General features: G+C 44.9%; 1 protein-coding gene across 1 annotated transcript in view; it reads left to right on the forward strand.

The window, feature by feature from the left end:
- The first annotated feature begins 212 nt into the window (after positions 1 to 212).
- Positions 213 to 21,447, forward strand: part of SOCS7 (suppressor of cytokine signaling 7) — a 99,480-nt gene continuing 78,245 nt past the window's right edge. The window contains exon 1 of the mRNA XM_082272330.1: positions 213 to 893. Coding sequence (XP_082128456.1) covers positions 319 to 893 — 575 coding nt within the window. The 5' untranslated portion in view covers positions 213 to 318. The remainder of the gene's footprint in view (positions 894 to 21,447) is intronic.

Here is a 21,447-nt window from a genome sequence, read left to right on the forward strand (position 1 = left end):
CACCCAGCAGACCTGTACTGTTCAGTTACCCTACGCAGGATAAAAGTAAACCTTGATAACCTCCAATAATATGGCTGCAGTCTTAGGCTGGACACTTATCCAGTAGCTTTATCTTCCGGGAACATGTGACCTACTGGAGGGCGGGGCGTACGTCTACTGCGCGGAATTGGGTCCCAGAGCTGTCAGTCTCCTAGCCGGAAGTGAGGCTGCTTAGTATCGGAAACAGGGGCGGGCTTCGATGAGGGAGCCGCTGGAGCTCGGTGAGCGAAGTTGGGAGAGGCCGAGGCTGGGGCCGAGGCCTGTGAGACTACCGGGGATATGCGAGGGGCAGCGGCAGAAGAGGAGGCCGCGTCCTACCGGGTGCTAAGCCGGTTGCTGGGCTGCGGAGCGGAAACAGGTGAAGAGGCCGCCCGACCCAGGCTCATGGTGTTCCGGAATACACTCCGAGGGGAGGAGGAGGAGGCTTCAATAGAACCGGGGGCCGGGGAGAAAGCCGTGCCTGCAGACGGGGCTCCTCAGCCGGCTGAACTGTGCCGTCACCGGAAAGCTGCGCACCCCGGAGAGGAAGGCTTGGAGCTGCAGCTGGGAGCGCTGGGGCTGCGGGGAGCCGGGTGTCCGTGTGAGGAGACCAGCGATGCTCTGCTGGTGCTGGAGGCACCTGAGGCCAGGAGGCTGGAGGAAGAAGAGGACGGGGAGAGCGGACAGGCCGGGGCCTCCGCCAGGAAAGGGACGGGGAGGAAAGGATCGTTCAGGATTCGTCTCTCCAGGATCTTCCGCACTAAGAGCTGCGCCGGGGCTGGAGGAGCTGCAGACAGGAGAGGAGCCGGAGAGCTGGGAGGATCAGGGGGAAGCCTGACTGACATGTCCAGGGACAGGGAGCTGGAGCTGGGCAGGTGAGGGCTGTCATTATACTGTGTGATCATCAGAAGGCAATCTTTATTAAAGTGGATGTAAACCCTCACATATAGCAGTGAAGGGAACAGATGATACCCAGGGATGAGACCAATCCCCCTATGTACGTTGTACATGTATATCTGCTGTCTTCAGATTTCTACACTGTTTATAAAGTGAACAATTGTGTCAAATTTCTTTCTTCCTGTTCCAGCACTCCTTGTGGAGTCTTGGCATACACTGTGTGTGACAGCTGATTGGAGGAAAGGCACCCCCCACATAGGTAGAGGAAGAAAGAAATATGCTGTGCTGTGAATAGACCAGCTCTCTGCTGATCTATCTCTATGCACCCACCCCGACACAAATTTCCAGCTGCTTTTATCTTCTGTGTAGAAGAACTTGTCAGAAGTTATGCTGATAACAGAGGAACGGAGCAGCAGAAAGACGCGGGACTTAGGGCTTTGGAGAGAGATAAGAAAATACTACATATGTGCTCAGGTCAAATTTAATGAATGGGGTTTACATCCACTTTAAGGCTGGGCTCAAACTGTCGCATGGGAGTGGCTCACAGCAGGGGTCTGGTGCGTCTCGGTTCACCGCTTCAGGTCCAATTTCAGTCTGACTTAAAGCGGAGTTCCACCCAAAAGTGGAACTTCCGCTTTAAATAGTCCTAACCCCCTCACATTTGGCATGTCATTTTTTGGGTGGTGGGGGAGCGGGTACCTAGTTTTGACAGTGGCGCCTTGAGCGGAAGTTCTCCTCTCTCCCTCTTCCCTCCCTGCAATCTTCTGGGACATGTCAGAGGTCCCAGAAGATTGCCGGCCAATCACGACGCATAGCGCAACTCGCGCATGCTCAGTGCGTACCCGGCTGTGAAGCCGCAAACTGTCACAGCCGGGTGCCCACATCAGTGATGCCGGCGCCGCAGAGAGGGAGAAGACGGCGCATCGCTGGACCGTGGGACAGGTGAGTGTGCGGTTAGGCTGGAACTCCGCTTTAAGACCTGAAATGGACCAGAGAACACACAGGACTCCTGTGCAATTCACACCAGAGCCACTCCGGAGATATGTGAACCGGCTCCATAGTGAGCCAATCACAATCTCCTGACATGCGAACGCATCCAATTCGCAGTGGTGTGAACCCAGCCTAAAGTCTGGCCACACTGCCTTGGCTCTGCCGTTATTTCCTAATGAAACCCCAAACGTGGGTAGCAGCCAGTATCAAAACGCGTAATATAAAACACACTTGGCTCAGAGTGAAAAAGCATACTTGAGCTACTTTTGCATGCATAGGGCAGCCCGTTAAGGCTAATAGACAGCCCTCTGCTCTTGTGCAACTAAAGAAAACGTAGCTCAGGTGTGAGTTCAGCATGTCAAACACGGCAAAATGTGCATTAGGGTTCCATTGTTGTTAAAGCACCCCAAATGTGCAAAGAGCTTAAGACTGTGCTTTACAAGAACGCGTCAGAGGGCTTCAAAGAGTTGCTTTGGCATTGGAACAGTGAGCAACCCAGGCAAATGAATGGTGCTGCTCATAAAAAGTGGCAAAACGTCACAAATGCTAGATGTGAACAGGGCCTCCGTTTTAATGTAAAAATAAAATAAAAAATTACAAGGTATGGTGAAGCATTAGTAAACAATGCTTGGTGACTTGTACTTACCTGTAGGTTAGGGCTGCACTATTCATCGTTAAAATAAAATCGTGATTTCAATTCAGCACACTCCCCCCCCCCCCCCCCCAATACAATCTTAATCCAGCATTTCCGCTATTCAAGTAATGCGTGATGAGCAGTTACCTGCTCCCAGCTGTCAAAACAAAAAAGCAGCTGAAAATTTTAATCAACAACATTGCTCAGTGCTTAGAGTTAAAAAACACCTTTTTTGTACGTGATTTTTTTTCTTCGGTTCTTGGGTGGGCACGCGTGCCGCTCCTGCTGTGACTGGACACAGCGGAAGCCAATCAGCGGTTCTCGAAGACCCAATGTCTCCTGGAAACCTGGTAATCGTTCCGAGAGGCAGAACGGTGGTCTACCTATTTAAACAAGGAAGATCGCTATTCTGCTAATAAGAAAGACAGTGGTCTTGTGTTTCTGCTGTCAGATGTTTCTGCCGCAATCCTGCTAAAGATCGTTGCCATGACTAGTAAAAAAAAAAAATAAAAAGTCCATAAATCTATCCCATAAGTTGTAGACGCTATAACTTTTGTGCAAACCAATCAATATACAGTGCCTTGCGAAAGTATTCGGCCCCCTTGAACTTTGCGACCTTTTGCCACATTTCAGGCTTCAAACCTAAAGATATAAAACTAATTGTTTGTGAAGAATCAACAAGTGGGACACAATCATGAAGTGGAACGAAATTTATTGGATATTTCAAACTTTAACAAATAAAAAAAACTGAAAAATTGGGCGTGCAAAATTTTTCAGTCCCCTTAAGTTAATACTTTGTAGCGCCACCTTTTGCTGCGAATACAGCTGTAAGTCATTTGGGGTATGTCTCTATCAGTTTTGCACATCGAGAGACTGAAATTCTTGCCCATTCCTCCTTGCAAAACAGCTCGAGCTCAGTGAGGTTGGATGGAGAGCGTTTGTGAACAGCAGTTTTCCGTTCTTTCCACAGATTCTCGATTGGATTCAGGTCTGGACTTTGACCTGGATATGTTTATTTGTGAACCATTCCATTGTAGATTTTGCTTTGTTTTTGGATCATTGTCTTGTTGGAAGACAAATCTCCGTCCCAGTCTCAGGTCTTTTGCAGACTCCCATCAGGTTTTCTTCCAGAATGGTCCTGTATTTGGCTCCATCCATCTTCCCATCAATTTTAACCATCTTCCCTGTCCCTGCTGAAGAAAAGCAGGCCAAAACCATGATGATTCCACCACCATGTTTGACAGTGGGGATGGTGTGTTCAGGTTGATGAGCTGTGTTGCTTTTACGCCAAACATAACGTTTTGCATTGTTGCCAAAAAGTTCGATTTTGGTTTCATCTGACCAGAGCAACTTCTTCCACATGTTTGGTGTGTCTCCCAGGTGGCTTGTGGCAAACTTCAAACACTTTTTATGGATATCTTTAAGAAATGTCTTTCTTCTTGCCACTCTTCCATAAAGGCCAGATTTGTGCAGTATACGACTGATTGTTGTCCTATGGACAGAGTCTCCCACCTCAGCTGTAGATCTCTGCAGTTTATTCAGAGTGATCATGGGCCTCTTGGCTGCATCTCTGATCAGTCTTCTCCTTGTATGAGCTGAAAGTTTAGAGGGACGGCCAGGTCTTCGTAGATTTGCAGTGGTCTGATACCCCTTCCATTTCAATATTATCGCTTGCACAATGCTCCTTGGGATGTTTAAAGCTTGGGAAATCTTTTTGTATCCAAATCCGGCTTTAAACTTCTCCACAACAGTATCTCGGACCTGCCTGGTGTGTTCCTTGTTCTTCATGATGCTCTCTGCGCTTTAAACGGACCTCTGAGACTATCACAGTGCAGGTGCATTTATACGGAGACTTGATTGCACACAGGTGGATTCTATTTATCATCATTAGTCATTTAGGTCAACATTGGATCATTCAGAGATCCTCACTGAACTTCTGGAGAGAGTTTGCTGCACTGAAAGTAAAGGGGCTGAATAATTTTGCACGCCCAATTTTTCAGTTTATTTAACAAAGTTTGAAATATCCAATAAATTTCATTCCACTTCATGATTGTGTCCCACTTGTTGATTCTTCACAAAAAATTACAGTTTTATCTCTTTATGTTTGAAGCCTGAAATGTGGCAAAAGGTCGCAAAGTTCAAGGGGGCCGAATACTTTTGCAAGGCACTGTATGCTTAGTGGGACTTTTTTATTTTTGGTAAAAAAAAAAAAAAACGCATAGGTTAACAAGTACCACCAAAAAGTTTTTATTTGTGGGAATAAAAAGAACATCCATTTTTATTTGGGTACAGTGTCGCATGACTGCCCAAGTGTCAGTATCGCAAAAAATGGCCTGGTCAGGAAGGGGGGGGGGGCGGAGGGAGAACCTTTCCCGGAGCTGTAGTGGTTAAATTGTTCCTCCTATTAACCCTTAATTTACTCTAATCAGCCCTATATACTCCTTATTTTCCTTCCCCATTTAATTTTTATTTTCCTGCTGATCTATTTTTATTTACTTCTATTTTAAAAACTATTAATACTTTTTTTTTTTTGCTTTGGTCATTATTATTTTTACACCTCTAACATATATTTACACTCTTCACATTAAAAAAAGCGCAAAATGGAAAAAAAAATGTATTTAATTTGTAAAATAACTTTTCAATGCTTTATACCATTGCTGACAGCTGAAGCGTAAACAATAAAAGCTGCGGCAGGTATCGGTAATTGGTATCGGCTGATATTAAAAAAAAAAAAAAAAACCCTAATATAACTTAATGATGATTTTATTTCTTTACACATTACATTTTTCATGGCATTTCTTTAACCACTTAAGCCCCGGAAGATTTTACCCACTTCCTGACCAGGCCTTATCTTGCGTGAATTTAATGCACAATTGCGCGGTCGTGCGACGCTGTGCCTAAACGTAATTGAGGTCCTTTTTTTTTTACCAGAAACAGGGCTTTCTTTTGGTGGTATTTGATCACCTGTGCGATTTTTACTTTTTGTGCTATAAACAAAAAATAGCATAAATTTTGAAAAAAATTTTCACTTTTTTTTATATGAAATTCCCCCAAAAAATGTAAAAATCAAAATTTTTTAACATTTTAGGCCAATTTGTTTTCTGCTACATATGTTTGGTAAAAAAAAATCGCAATAAGCATACCTTGATTGGTTTGCGCAAAGGTTATTGCGTTTACTAAGGGAAAGATTTTTGTCATTTTTGTTTTGTTTTTTTAAACTAGTAATGGCGGCGATCTACGATTTTTTATTTTTGCTGGACTGCGGCGGACAGATCGGACCCTTGACTGACATTTTTGACACTTTTGGGGGTACCAGTGACATTACTACAGTAATCAGTGCTATACATACGCACTGTTACTGTAATAATGACACTGGCAGTGAAGGGGTTAATTGTGTCTCTAGGGGCGTGCTTCTTAATGTAAAGGGGTGTGGCTAGTGATGTAACCATAGAGACATACGATCCTACATAGCAGGATCGTATGTTCTCTGCAGTTAGATCAGGGAGAATGACAGGCGGCTTTGTTTACATCAGCCGTCTGCCTTTCTCCCTCTCCACCGGGAGATTGCGAGTGGCCGGCGGACATCGGGTCCGCCGGTCACACGCGCGGACATGTTGGGGAACGAGCGTGAGCGAGCCTCCAGCGGCACGCGCTCGCCCCCTAGAGGCTCACAGGCTAGCGACGTAGTACTACGTCACTTTGCCTCGGGGCTGACTGCCGCAGTAAATATACTGTGGGCGGTCGGCAAGTGGTTAAATTTGAATGAAGAAAAGGGTATTACAGTATCTTACAAAAGTGAGTACACCCCTAAGTGAAAATGTCCAATTGGGGCCCAATTAGCCATGTCCCTCCCTGATGTCATGTGACTCGTTAGTGTTACAAGGTCTCGGGTATGAATGGGGAGCAGGTGTGTTAAATTTGGTGTTATCACTCTTATACTGGCAACTGGAAGTTCAACATGGCACCTCATGAGTTGGTGGATGTTAGAGACCTTGCACTCCTCCACATTTCATTTGAGGATACCCTACAGATGCTCAATAAGGTTTAGGTCTGGAGACATGCTTGGCCAGTCCATCATCTTTACCTTCAGCTTCTTTAGCAAGGCAGTGGTCGTCTTGGAGGTGTGTTTGGGGTATGGTAGAATACTGCCCTCCAGCCCAGTCTCCAAACGGAGTCATGCTCTGCTTCACTACACTTCAGTACATTTTGGCATTCATGGTTCCCTCAATGAACTGTATTTCCCCAGTGCCGGCAGCACTCATGCAGCCCCAGACCATGACACTCCCACCACCATGATTGACTGCAGGAAAGACACACTTGTCTATGTACTCCTCACCTGGTTGCCGCCACACACGCTGAACCAAATATGTTTATCTTGGTCTCATCAGACCACAGGACATGGGTATAGTGATCTATGTCCTTAGTCTGCTTGTCTTTAGCAAACTCTTTGTGGGCTTTCTTATGCATCTTCTTTAGAAGAGGCTTCCTTCTGGGACGTCAGCCATCCAGACCAATTTGATGCAGTGTGCGGCGTATGGTCTGAGCACTGACAGGCTGACCCTCCACCCCTTCGACCTCTGCATCAATGCTGGCAGCACTCATACGTCTATTTCCCGAAGACAACCTCTGGATATGACGCTGATCACGTGCACTCAACTTCTCGGTCGACCATGGCGAGGCCTGTTCTGAGCGGTACCTGTCCTGTTAAACCACTGTATGGTCTTGGCCACCATGCTGTAGCTCAGTTTTAGGGTATTGGCAATCTTCTTATAGCCTATGCCATCTTTATGTAGAGAAACAATTCTGAAAGAGTATTTGCAATTACTTGAGACGGGAAGCACAGAACGCAAAATATTTACACTGACGAGTCTGACTGACCTGTCACTTTAGGACCTCCCTCGGCTCTACGCTGAGCCCGCGCTGCCGCCTGGAGAAGAGAGAGGTGGCCGGTGGTGGATGGAGTTAATTTAGGAGTGGAGGAAGAATTTGACTATTGCCCTCGCTCTCCCGCTGTCACGTGACATCACTGGTTGCTAGATGCCAAGCGGCATACTAGCAACCAGTGTGGCCGCAGCGCACAGGCATGGACTCGACCCTGGGCTAATAACGATCTACTCATAGCAGGAGACCCTATTTGTCTGCGAGCCAGATGCAGCCATCAAAAGAGCCACAGGTTCCCTACCCCTGTTCTAGGGTCTATGCTAAAAATAATATATAAATATATATATATAAATATAATGTTTGGAGGTTCTAATTTATTTTCTATTAAATACTAATTTTAACTTGCAAGCAACAAGTGTCAGCAAAAGACTTAGTCTTTAAGTGGTTAAACTGACCGCATTTGCAGAAGTTCATCCCTTTTGATCTAAAAGAACCGAATGATGCAATGTTTATCTCTCAGAGCAACGTTGATAAAAATTTGCCAGCTGCTTTTTTTTTTTTTTTTTGACAGCTTTGAGCAGACAATGCAATGTTGCATAAATCGTGGGGTTGAATTAACCACTTCTCCCTGGGTGGACGTCATTTGACGTCCGTAAACTTTGCGGGGGTATACTGGGATGATGTCTCTAGCTAGAGGCATCATCCCGGTACTGTGGTTTAGAGCCGACAGTTGGCTTTCCGTCTGTACCGACCGATGCGGCTCGGGAGCCGCTCGATCGTTACCCGGGGGGCGGGAGGGGACGTCCCCCTCCTGCCGCCTTCCGTGGCTTTTACCGGGGCTCCCGTCCCACCGGGAGCCCCGAGCACCCAGCCGGCGCGTCCGCCGGCTGGATGTAGTCCCGATCAATGCCGGAAACAGCTTCGATCGGGTCTCCGATGACGTAACCCGGAGGCGGCGTCCATAACGTCACTTCCGGGTTAGTTTGCTGCAAAAAGGCGGCAAATTTGAAAAACGGCTGTATGCAAAAATGCCGTTTTCGGCGTTTTGCATACAGGGAAGTGTAGTGGAGGGGTCTAGGGTCTTTTAGACCCTCGATCCCTCCATAAAGTGTACCTGTCACTATATATTGGTGTCACAAGGGATGTTTACATTGCTTGTGACAGCAATAAAAGTGATCAGATTTTTTTTTTTTTTTTAAAACTGTAATAAAGTTAAAAAAATAAATAAAATTAAATGGGGGAAAAAAAAAATTTAGCCGCCCCGTCACCGCTCGCGCACAAAAAAATCGTATACGGAAGTCGAGCCTCAAATTAAATCGATGTTCAAACCACACATGTGAGGTATCGCCGCGATCGTCAGAGCGTGGGCAATAATTAAAAAAAAAAAAGCTACACTCTAACTCTAAACTGGTAACTGTTAAATAAATTTAAAGCGTCGCCTATTGAGATCTCTATTGACCGTAGTTTGTCGCCATCCCACGGGGGGGGGGGGGGGGCGCAATTTTAAACCCTAACATGTTGGGTATCTATTTACTCGGCGTGACATCATCTTTCACAATATACAAAAAAAATGGGCAAACTTCACTGTTTAGTATTTTTTAAATGCAGTGAAATGTGATTTTTCAAAATTTTTCCAAAAAAATGCAGTTTTAAAGACCGCTGCGCAAATACCGCGTGACAAAAAATATTGCAATGACCACCATTTTATTCTCCAGAGTCTTTGCTAAAAATATATATATACATAATGTTTGGGGGTTCTAAGTAGTTTTTCTAGGAAAAAATACTGATTTTAACTTGTAAACAAAAAGTGTCCGAAATAGGCCTGGTGGGTAAGTGGTTAAGATAGCGATTTTTTTTTTTTCTTTTTTTATCGTACAGCTCTTGTGCCTACTAGGACATTATGCCATTGAGTTGCAGGGAAGTCAATATGGGGGGCTTGTACAAGTATAAAGAATGTTAACGGGTCCTCGTACATTTTGTACAATAAATCAAAATATCATTTTGAAATCCTCTCTTGGATAAACATGTAAAGCATTCAACTACAATGTAAAAATCTATGAAAAGATAGTCATCGCTTTTCATTCATGGAAGCTAAAATATTCCTACCCTGAATGGAGGAGGGGGGGGGGGAGGGCAGGCGTGGTCTACACTCTTGATCAGTGCATATGACAGGTTTCTTGGTTTGGTTTACAGAAAATAATGTTTCAATTAAAGTGCTGGTTCACCTTTAACAAAAAGCTGCCTGTGCAGGTAAGGAGCAACTGTAGATAAAAACAAACTGCAGCTTTGACCGAAGGTAAAACTAAGTGAAACCCATTGAATTAACGTTTCCTAAAACATTTACATTTAAAGCGGAACTTCACCCTAAGGGGGAGTTCTGCTTTATAACCTCCTCCTCCCCACTTCTGCTGGCACTTTTTGAAGGGGATGGGGTGGGTACCTGGTTTGGACAGGTACCTGCTTCTATTTCCTGTCAGTGTGCTGCTGCCATCCACCAGAATTTCTCCTCCTCAGCAACCTTCTGGGAGATGTCACAGGCCTCAGAACGCTGCAGGACCATTTACAAAGCACACAGCCCACAATAAACATGCCAGGACCCGAAGACTAACAAACTGTTTGGGTGAGTACGGCACTGGACCCCTGGACAGGTAAGTATCCTTTTTATTAAAAATCAACAGCTACAGTATTCTTTGTAAAAGAAAAAAAAAAGTGAAGAAACGGGTCTTAGAATTGTCACATTTGCTTGTGCTCTATACCAATCTTTCAAGCCATCATTGCTAAGACATTCCCAGAAAACTCAAAACCCCCTTGCATGTGCTCCCTCTCTGTTGTCACAGTAGCTTGAGTTGAGCTATGCTGCAATGGAAGAGATAGTGGATCACAATTGTGGGAGTTTGAATGCACTCCTGTGATGATGGGGGTGATCAGTAAAGACTGGGGGTGTCTTAGCAGTGTCCCGATAACAAGGCAAGAAGAGATAATGCCATCTGTGGGAGTTTTTCAGACCGGCTTTGAGATGGCCTTCACATATAGCAAGGGCATTCTTCAACTTTTGCCGAAGCGTTTTTATTTTTTATTTACAGGTGCATAGGCAGCTTTTTGTAAAGGTGAACCAGCCAGCAGCACACTTTGCATTGAAGTACAGTCCCTGCTAATATTTCTTTTTTTAACCACTTAAGGACCGCCCGCCGCAGATTTACTGCGGCAGGCAGCCCCTCCTGCGCGAACTGACGTAGCCCTACATCGGTCGCACGCCTGCGGCTAGAGAGCTCCGCCCCCACTCGGCAGCGGTGACTCCGATGCATGGGGCCGGCAGCTCTGATTGCCGCTGGGCACCGGCGATCGTTCCCCGCTGAGAGAGAGGACGGTCAACTGTTGTAAACACAGCTGACCGTTCTTCTCTCTGGAATGATCAGAGTGCCTGTGATCCTTCTATAAAGGATCACAGGTCTCTGTGATCATTTCAAAAGCCCAGCCCCTATACAGTTAGAAACACTCCCCTAGGCTTACATTTAACCCCTTGATCACCCATTGTTAATCCCTTCCCTGCCAGTGTCATTATTACAATAACAGTGCAGATTTTTAGCACTGATTACAGTAGTAATGTATCTGGTCCCCCCCAAAAGTGTCAAAAATGTCAGTTAGGGGTCCGATCTGTCCTCTGCAATGTCGCAGTCCCGCTAAAAATTACAGATCGCCGCCATTGGTAAAAAAAATTACATAAATCTTTCCCGTAGTTAACATTTTCGCAAACCAATCAAAATATGCTTATTGCTTTTTTGTTTTTTTTAACCAAAAATATGTAGCAGAAAACAAATTGACCTAAAATGTTACATTTTGATTTTTACATTTTTATTTATTTATTTATTTGGGAATGTTATATAGCAGAATGTGAAAAATATTGTTTATTTTTGAGAATTGTCCCTCTTTTTTTTTTGTTTATAGCGCAAAAACTAAAAATTGCAGAGGTGATCAAATACCACCAAAAGAAAGCTCTATTAGTGGGTAAAAAAGGACATCAATTTTATTTAGGTAAAGCTTCACATGACCGCACAATTGTCCGTTTAAAGTAACGCAGTGCCGAATCGCAAAAAATGGCCTGGTCATTAAGGGGGCAAATCCTTCCGATCCAGAAGTGGTTAATTTGATTTAACTTGGGCTTTAAGCCCAATTTAGGGAGCTTTTGAATATACAGGTGCATCTAAAAACATTTGTTGTTTTATTTCAGTAATTCAAACAGTGACACTCATTCCATAGATTCATTTTACACAGTATTTCAAACATTTGATTATGACTTACAGCTAGTGAAAACTAAAAATTCAGTATCTCCAGAAAATTTTAATTTTACATAAGACCAATAACAAAAAAAGTAATACAGAATTGTTGGCTTAGTGAAAAGTGTGTCCATATACAGTATAGTATGTACTCAATACTTGGGGCTCCTTTTGCATGAATTACTGCATCAATGCGGTGTGGCATGGAGACAATCAGCCTGTGGCACTGCTGGGGTGTTATGGAAGACCAGGTTGCTTTGATAGCGGCCTTCAGCTCGTCTGCATTGTTGGGTCTGGTGTCTCTCATCTTCCTCTTAACAATACCCCACAGATTCTCTATGGAGTTTAGGTCAGGCAAGTTTTCTGACCAATCAAGCACAATGATACTATGATCATTAAATCAGGTATTGGTACTTTTGGCAGTGTGGACAGGTGCCAAGTCCTACTTGAAAATGAAATCCGCATCTCCATAAAGCTGGTCCGCAGAGGGAAGTATGAAGTAAGGATGCGCCGAAACCGAAAATGCAGGATGCCCTTGGCCGAAAACCGAAAATGACTTTTTCCCCCCAAATTTTTTAAAATAGATAGAAGAGGGGCATACACCAAAAACAGGCAGCGACGTACACCTGTCGCTGCAACCCTGTCACAGTATATGTACTGTGATGGGTTGGCAAGAGGTTCATTTAATTACCAATGGTATTTGTATTATGCAGCATGAGGGGGTTAATGTATTGCCACTGCTGGTCACTGATGCATTAGTGACCGACCAGTGGCAGTTAATGAACCCCTTTGTGCTGCATTAGTGCAACCAGTATCAGTGTTAATAAAGACTGGTTGCACTGATACTGGTTGCACTAATGCAGCACAAATGGGTTAATTGCCACTGGTCGGTCACTAATGCATCAGTGACCAGCAGTGACAATTCATTAACCCCTCATGCTGCCTAATACTAATACCAATGGTAAGCTCGCCTCAGCGCCCCCCCCCCCCCACTCTGCCTCAGCTTCCCTCCCCATCCCAACGATTCAATCTCCTTTCTGTCACTCTGCTGAGTGCTCCTCCTTCATTCAAAAGAAGCGCCTCTGGCCGGCGGCCCGCCTCCCGGTAATATCACTACTACGATGTGTGTATGAATGAAGTGACACACCGGGTGGGAGGGCGGGCGAGCGGCCGCTAATAGATATAACTATGTGAGCCTTCACTTCACTGTCAGCGGGATTCTGTGTGAATGAACTGACCTGAAACCGTGCGGGGGGAGCGGCCGCTAATAACTATGTGAGTGCTTCACCTCCTTGTCAGCAGAGATATATGCCTGACAGGGAAGTGAAGGCTCACATAGTTATATCAGTGGCCGCTCGCCTGCCCTCCTGCCCGCTATGTCACTTCATTCATACACACATCGTAGTAGTAGGGACGTCATTGAGAGGCGGGCTGCCGGCCAGAGGCGGGACTTTTAAAATCTTCGCTGTGCCTTCCTCACGGCGGCCATTAATTTCGGCATTGTTAACCCATTATCGGCCGAAATGGGATAGGCTCATTTTCGGCCGATAATTTCGGTGGCTGAAATTTTGGTGCATCCCTAGTATGAAGTGCTTTCGATTTTCCTGGAAGAGGGCTGCGCTGACTTTGGACTTGATAATACAGTGGACCAACACCAGCAGATGACATGGCTCCCCAAATCATCACTGACTGTGGAAACCTCACACTGGACCTCATTAAGGCCGAAAAAACTAATAGATTAGTTGGTCAGCCGATTAGTTGGCCTGCATGCAGAATGTATTTGTTTACATATCAGGAAATACAGTGCGGCACACATACATACATACATGCATACATGTCAGTAAGTGCCTGAGAACTTGTGAATGTGTGAGGAGCAATGCCTCATGGGACATGTAGTCTTGGGCAGGAAGTGAATGGTTCTAAAGGTAGAAGTTTTTTTTACCTTGCTGTAGGGGCACTCTATACTATACTATACTTTGCTGCTTGCTGTTGGGGAACTCTGAAGGCAGGAGGAGCCAGAACCCTCAGCAGGGGACCCCAGAAGAGGAGAATCAGGGCTGCTCTGTGCAAATTCGTTACACAGAGCAGGTAAGTACGGTATAACATGTTTGTTGTATAAAGACAGTGTGCAGTAAAAATCGGCATCTGATCCCAGAAAAGGTGAAGGCTGACAGATTGGAGGGTAATATAAAGCATTACAATTACATTTAAAGTAAACTTTTACCAGTATTGTGCATTGTATTTAAAATGATCATATCCATGAAAAAAAAGTCTCAAGTATTACTTTTATTATAAAAGATTAATATCTCCCTTCCACTCTTCATATAGCTTCATGTCTGACTCCTAGTTACAATGCCCATAAATCCTAATTCTGAGTGTATTTATTAATATAGATATATATTATTACTTTCACTGTTTAACAGTATAAATGAACATCTTCCACATTAGTGACCGACCAGTGGCAGTTAATTAACCCCTTTGTGCTGCATTAGTGCAACCAGTATCAGTGTTAATTAACACTGATACTGGTTGCACTAATGCAGCACAAAGGGGTTAATTAACTGCCACTGGTCAGTCACTAATAGACGAGTGACCAGCAGTGACAATACATTAACCCCCTCATGCTGCATAATACAAATACCATTGGTAATTAAATTTACCTATTGCCAACCCATAACAGTACATATACTGTGACAGGGTGGCAGCGACAGGTGTACGTCGTTGCCTTTTTTTGGTGTATACCCCTGTTCCATCTATTTTAAAATTATTTGGGGGAAAAAGTCATTTTCGGTTTCGGTTTTCGGCCAAGGGCATCCTGCATTTTCGGTTTCGGCCCAAAATTTTCATTTCGGTGCATCCCTAGCTTTAACAATTACCTTTTGTGACTTGCCCTTCTTGTGGAAGATGTCATTGACTGTCTTCTGGACAACTGTCAAGTTGACAATCTTCCCCATGATTGTGTAACCTACTGAAAAGAGACTGGAAACCTTTTTTTTAGTTAATTAGCTGATTAGAGTGTGACATCATGAGTCCAAAATATTCAATACAATAGTCTATACAATATAATATATTTTTTTGAAATGCAGAATTTTTGGGTTTTCAGTAGCTGTAAGCCATAATCATAATTGAAAAGACATTTTTGAAATGTATCATTTTGTTTGTAATGAATCAATATAATATGAGTTTAACTTTTTGAATTTTATTTACTAATATAAATTAACTTTTTGACGATATTCTAATTTTTTCAGATTCACCTGTACTCATGCATTGGGGTCCCCTCCTCTCCACCAGTACTGCATGTGTTCAATGCTCATTTAGCTAAGCAGAAAAAGGAATAAGTAGAAAAGCTTACCTTATTTCTTGCTACCTTGGCAGTCAGAGGTTTTCTCAGCTGTCCAATGCTTTGTACATGATGACACCAGAACTGCTAAGTAAAGGGTAAGGCTTGTGTCACATTGGTGCAATGGAAGACACTGCTGTGCGAATCGCATTTGAAGTCTGTGTGATGCTAATTCAGCCATACAAATTCGGACCAAAGTCGTGCAGGACTCTTTTTTTTTTTTTTAGTCTGCACCAGAATCTGATTGCATGGCTGTTCACACCCACGCGATCTGATTCCGGTTTTCGAATTGACAGTTCGCACTGCAACCTGGGGGTGTCATTACCTTTGTATTGACACTCCCTGCGGTTCGCATATGGCAGGGCGAACTGTCTGCGAGTCGGGTGGGATACAGGAACCCGTAGTGGATTTGCAGGGTTTCCTGCATCGCACCAATGTGAACCAAGCCTAAACACTTAACTAATGGGTACATTATCACAAAGATCACACTGCACACGCGCCTTGGAATTGGCATGATGTGATTCAGAACAAAAGAGAACTTTAGGAAAACAAAACGAGGTCCCCATCAGTCCATCTTAGGAGACTCCCTTATCTCAGGGTACCCTACAGAGTCCCCCTTACATTGGAGTCCACCATAGGGATTTTCTCTTGCAAGGACCCTCTAACCCACCTGTTAGAGGGTCCTTGCATCAGGTTCTCTATCAGTCAGTGTGGCATCAGGGGGGAGCCAGTAGGTGGAGCAGGTATGGATGGAGAAAATTCTTTCTCTATTGGGGCAAGCAGATCATCAGTTGCTAGGACATTGATTGGTTGTCCCTGCTAAATAGAAGTCTTGTTTTAACCATTTCAATACTGGACACTTTTATCCCCTTCCTGCCCAGGCCAATTTTCAGCTCTCAGCACTGTCAAACTTTGAATTACAAATTGCCAATTAAACAGTCCCACACTATTGTACCCAAAATAAATTGGTATCTTTTTTTTTTTTTTTTTTTATTTAGCCAAGCTTTCTTTTGGTGGTATTTAATCACCACTGGGTTTTTAATTTTTTTTTTGCTATATAAATAAAAAAACATTTGTTTTTCTTCGTTTCTTTTATAAAATTTGGCAAATAAAACTGCCGGGGGTCATAGATTTACCTTTTTAGATCTACTTTATAGCTGACTATAGTGTCTTTGAACATTTATTTCCATGTAAAATCCTGGTGAGCGGTGAACTGTCCATATTATTGGAGAAGACGGTGTATTATCTCGGGGCATGTTGAGGATCCATTTTCTTCTGTGTCTGACTGTACAGGCTTATTTGTAAGCCACCTCTGGTGAGTTTATTACCATTAGGCGAGCACAGAGGTGTGGTGGAGGTGTGTGTGCCCAGCTGTCTCTCCATGTGATTTCACTCATGGCAATGGACTAACTTTTGTCTTCTTTATTCTTTATATGTGAAAATTATACATAAGAAGCAGAGATCCGCTCATTGCACCCATTGGGACTTTTATTGAAAATTAATACTATTAGTGTATTTGGATAACGTACTTAGAGCGCCGCTAGTGGACTCATGCGGAGTTTTCTATTTTAAAACTTTTATCTCGAGTGCACCTTTTTTATATATGTAAATTGTGTTAATAATGGCAGCTGTGCATTTTAGGAGTTTTGAGTGCATTTCTTTGCAATCAAAAATATATTTATGTTAGCGCTGGGTGAGTAGGATATAGTATTTTATCTTTTCTACTCCTTTTTGCATATGGAGAAGCTTCCCCACTTGACCACAGTTCCGCCAGCACAGTGGTGATCTGAAGGGGTAGTATTGAGACAACCTGAATGGAGTCAGGTACCAACGGGAAATAATTTTTTGTGAAAGTTCCCAATGGTTAACACATCTTGAGATAATGTGTGTACTTATGGGCCTTTAGCCATTGTGTTACGGTGTATGTGCTCTAGAGGCCCTCCTCCCACTTCAGTATGGGGTTTGATTTGTTGAATGTAGTTTTTCATTGTAAGGTATTGTATAGGATGTAAGTCCCTTTTTCAAGAGGTAGATTTAGTGTGAAGTATTGCCATATTTGAAGGGGTAGTGTAAGAGGTGGGGGGTTATAGCGTATGAACTTTGAGATCCTAATATATGTGTAAAGTTCCGTAGCAGGAATATTATATTGACTGGTTAATCCAGCAAATGGTTTGAGTGTTGTGTCATTATCTAAGATGTCTGCCACCCATTGGATGCCTTGAGAGGACCATTTTGTGACAGCCATGGGATATGAATTTCCAATGGGGTTAATGGCAAGGGAACACGTTAGATTTGGAAAGATCACCCGGATGGTTCATTAGGGCTCTCCATGCCAGAATTGAGGATTGGACAGTTAGGGGAAATTTGTTGGGCTTCAAAGACTTCCAACAATCTGCTAAAAGGAGGTTGTACGTGTGAGGCACTTTCACTATAGCTGATTCCATATGTGGCCAAACAACTTCCTGTGAAGGAAGTTGCGTGAGGGAAGATAGATACTGGTAGGGGATTGGAATGGGCAGTGTATGGAATAAATACAAGATCTGAGGGAGAACTATAATTTTATATGTGGCCAAACAGCCTGCCCAGGATAGTTCGTAAGTAGACATATGGGTTAGCTCTGTGGGTTAGCTCTGTAATCAGGGGATTGTAGTTATCTTTTGCTAAGGATAGGGTAGATGGAGTCAGGGTGATCTCAAGGTATGAAATTCAGCTTTGGTTGTCCAGCAGACCGTTATGCCTCCAGGCTTGCATGCGGGTGCTGGACCTGATGGTGTCTACCTTCGAGGCGGTTCGGTTTTCACAGTTCCATATGATATCTCTGCAAAAGGAGATTCTGATGACATGGGACAAGAATCCAGTCTCTAGAGGTGACTTAGTTCTTCCGCACTTCGACATGGAAATCCTTCTCCCCTGTACTGGGCAGTTGTTACTGCTGATGCCAGCCTGTCCGGGTGGGGAGGTCACACTGTCTAGATCATTGGACAATTCGTCTTCAGGGGCCATGGCCTATGTCAATCGCCATGGGGGAACAAGATGTGTCGTGGTGGATCGGGAAGTAGCTGGCATTTTAAGGTGGACAGAACGATCGTTCCTCTCTGCTGTGCACATTCCCTGGACGTTGCAGAGGTTTGTGACATGGTCTCGGGATCCTCTGGCTAAAGCCGCAGATGCATTAGTGGCTACTTGGCGTCAGTATAGTCCGAATTATGCCTTTCCCCCTCTCAAACTTCTGCCAAGACTTCTGTGCAGGATCAAGGCAGCAAAGGATTCTGGTCTTTCTAGTGGCTCCAGACTGGCCTTCGCCGGTCTTGGTACGCCAATCTGGTTTGACTGTTCACCAATGCTCCTTGGAGACTTCCTCTCAGGGAAGATCTGCCTCAGGGAAAGGGTGGGGCTTAATGGAAGTGGGTGAGTGCCTCTCACTGCTGAATTTCTGTTTTTTTTTTTTACTGGTTTTTACCGCTGCAGAATGATCCAAAATTGACATGTGTTTTTTGCCGCTTGGATCAGTTCTAGGCAAAACTTTCTCTGTTTTAGATAGAATGGGGAAAGGTAAAACTGTTAAAGCGGAGTTCCGGCCTCAAATACCTTTTTTAACTAAAAATACCCCTATAATAATCTATCGCCCTTTACACAACAGCTATTCTCATACTTACAAGGTGTACAGTATTGGATTTTAGTCAAAATCTTACTTTCTCGTCCTCTGACAGTCGCCGCCCACTCATACAGTCTTCACCAATGGATATTGACCTCTTATCCACAGGAGCAAGCTAGGCATAAGACTTGTTAAAAACAAAGCAATTTATATAGACACACCTACAGGGGGCTGTCCCACTGGTCCAATACCCCCTGCTAACCTCATTCCCAATTCAGTTTGTCTTCTGCCTAGATAGGAGTAAGATAGGCTATCCCTGTGCTGGGGCTACCTCAGCTATGTCTCAGCCTTTCTTCTGTTTGATTACTTTTATTTTCTGCAAAAGTGTTTTCTTTGCACTACTAGCTTTTTATTTTTTTTTTTTCAAATTAGTTTTTATTAAAGGTAAGAAAGAGTACAAGTAAGATACATACATTCAAACATAGCCGCGTTGAAGCGTACAAAACCAAAATACATTAGGCTAGTGAGAAAGATGATTACAGTGCAGCAATATAACAATGCCAGACAGTAAAAACATTAAACATCAGATCTACTTTCGTCATCAAAGGACATTAAAAAGCAGTACGATCCTCAGAAGCGTTTGAAGACTACAGTAGATCCACACTCAGTATGGAACTACTAGCTTTTTATTTGTTCTGCGCTTAGTCGGTTCTTCAGAAGACTACAGCGTTTGCGGAGCTGGGAATCGGACTGGTCATCCTGGTACTCCAGGACAGAGGATCTTATTGAATCCCAGCCCGTCATCGAGCATTTAGCGGGCTATGCGTGCCCCCTGGCCGAGCAAACGACCTGCCCCTCAGGGGCAAAAGCCTGCGAGGTGGCTACCTCGCTGGGATGCCTCAACATGCAGTTTTGACAGTGCGACGCATCCTATTTCGGCTGACGCCCCCCCGCCATCTGGCTTGGGGGTTTCCCTCGATATCGAGGCACCCACACCATATGGAGCGGTAAGTAACCTCTGTGTGGGGCCTCTGTTTGGGGATGACAGTCTGCATGTGTCTGTGCTCTCCCCTCATGTCTGTGTCCGGGGCTCGGATCCCTCCCGTCCATGCGGGGGCTTATAGGCGCAGGTGTTGCCATGTGGGGGTTTGTGAGGGTCCCTATCCCTGCCCGCTTTATTAGTGTGTTTGGGGGTGCAGACATGGCGGTGCGGACCGATGCGGTGCAAAAAAAGTGGGTCCGCCATTTTGGGTATGGGCAGCTGCTCTGGCCTCACTGTGGGCACTTTCTGCAGCTCTCTATGTAGTGTTTTTGGCGCCTTTGGGCGCCATCTTGTGTGTGGCAAGGTGTTCTTTTTTTGCACAAGTTCGGCGGCCATTTTCCTGGAGCCTCCCATTCAGATGCATTGGCAACCATTTTCCCTTAGACCAGTTCCTGTTCAGCCTCTAGTGGGTGACATCACTTCCTTTAATGTATGCAGTGATCGTTTCCAGCAGCAAGGTAACACTTCTGGGGGCTCTTTTTGCTGGTGTTGGGGGCTTCTTCTTCTGTTTTCAGTGCTTTTCCCTTCTCAGGGGGGTACCTTAGTGGGATCCCTATTGCGGTGGGTCGCCGCGATTGCGTCTTAAAGGGCCAGCACCATAGTCTGTTTCTCATGGAGTCCCAGGACTGCATATTCACCCCAGCCTTAGTGAATGTTTCAGGTACTCCTGAATCTTAATTTTCTCTTGCTGCTGCACTTGCGACTTTAGTGTCCAAGGTGGATTTATTGATGTCAGAGCGGGGTTCTACAAAAATAGCTAGGATTTCATTATCCTCTGATTCTGAGTCTGATATGGTCGCCCTGGACAGTTTACCCCCTGAGGGGTCTCAGTCCTTTCATACGGAGGGGGAGGAGGAGAATGATCTTTCTCCTGAGGCGGCTAAAGAACGCGCTGCTGTGTCTGCGCTTTTTTGCTTCTGTTGAAGAGACACTACATTTAGAGGATGAGCCCAACCCACCGGGTAAGCAGTCTTTCTTTTGGGACTCGCAGAACCCGAACTGCGGCACAGAAGTTTCCTTGTCCAGCTGAGTTTCAGGTGACGGTGAACGAACAATGGCGTAATTTAATGCGCCCTCTTGTGGCACCAAAACAGTTTCAATTCCGTTGCCCTTTCGCGTCTCCAACGGATTCGCGATGGACCGTGTCCCTTAAAGTGGATCACACGGTGTCCACGTTAAACAAGGCCACTCTCATGCCCTCGGAGGATTCTCCGGTGTTCAGTGCTCAAACGCACCCTGGAGGCGGATTCCGCCCCTCCGACTACTGTGGAGATGGTGGAGCAGATGTGTCTGGCAGGTTTTTTGTACCTGTGTGACTGACACGGCCTTGGAGGCAGCTCGGCTGTCTGGTGTCACGGTGCTGCTCCATCGTTTAATGTGGCTGACGAGCTGGTGGGCTGACCAGACTCTAGGAAGACGGTGTCTGACATCCCTTATGAGGGGAATCGTCTTTTTGGGGATTCCCTGGACGAGTTGGTTAAAGGGGGCAGAAGCACTCTGCTGCCCCAGAACCCCAGGGGTAAGTTTTTCCACGGTAAGCAGGGCCCTTCCTTTCAGGGGTCCTTTCGTGCCTTCAAGGCACAGGTCAAGGGGAAACCCCTTTAAGGGCCAGGGTGGTCAGAGGAAGCCCCGGGCGGGCAAGCTAAAATCCACCCATGCCTCCACCTGCAGGGACACCCTCACCCATTACAGGGGTGGGAGGAACGTCTGCGCTGTTTCCTTGACCTTTGGCTGCTCTGGGTTTCCGGACAGGTGGGTTCAGGAAATCGGGATACA

This window comes from Pelophylax lessonae (assembly GCF_965119305.1).
Source record: "Pelophylax lessonae genome assembly, chromosome: 11".
Taxonomy (NCBI): domain Eukaryota; kingdom Metazoa; phylum Chordata; class Amphibia; order Anura; family Ranidae; genus Pelophylax; species Pelophylax lessonae.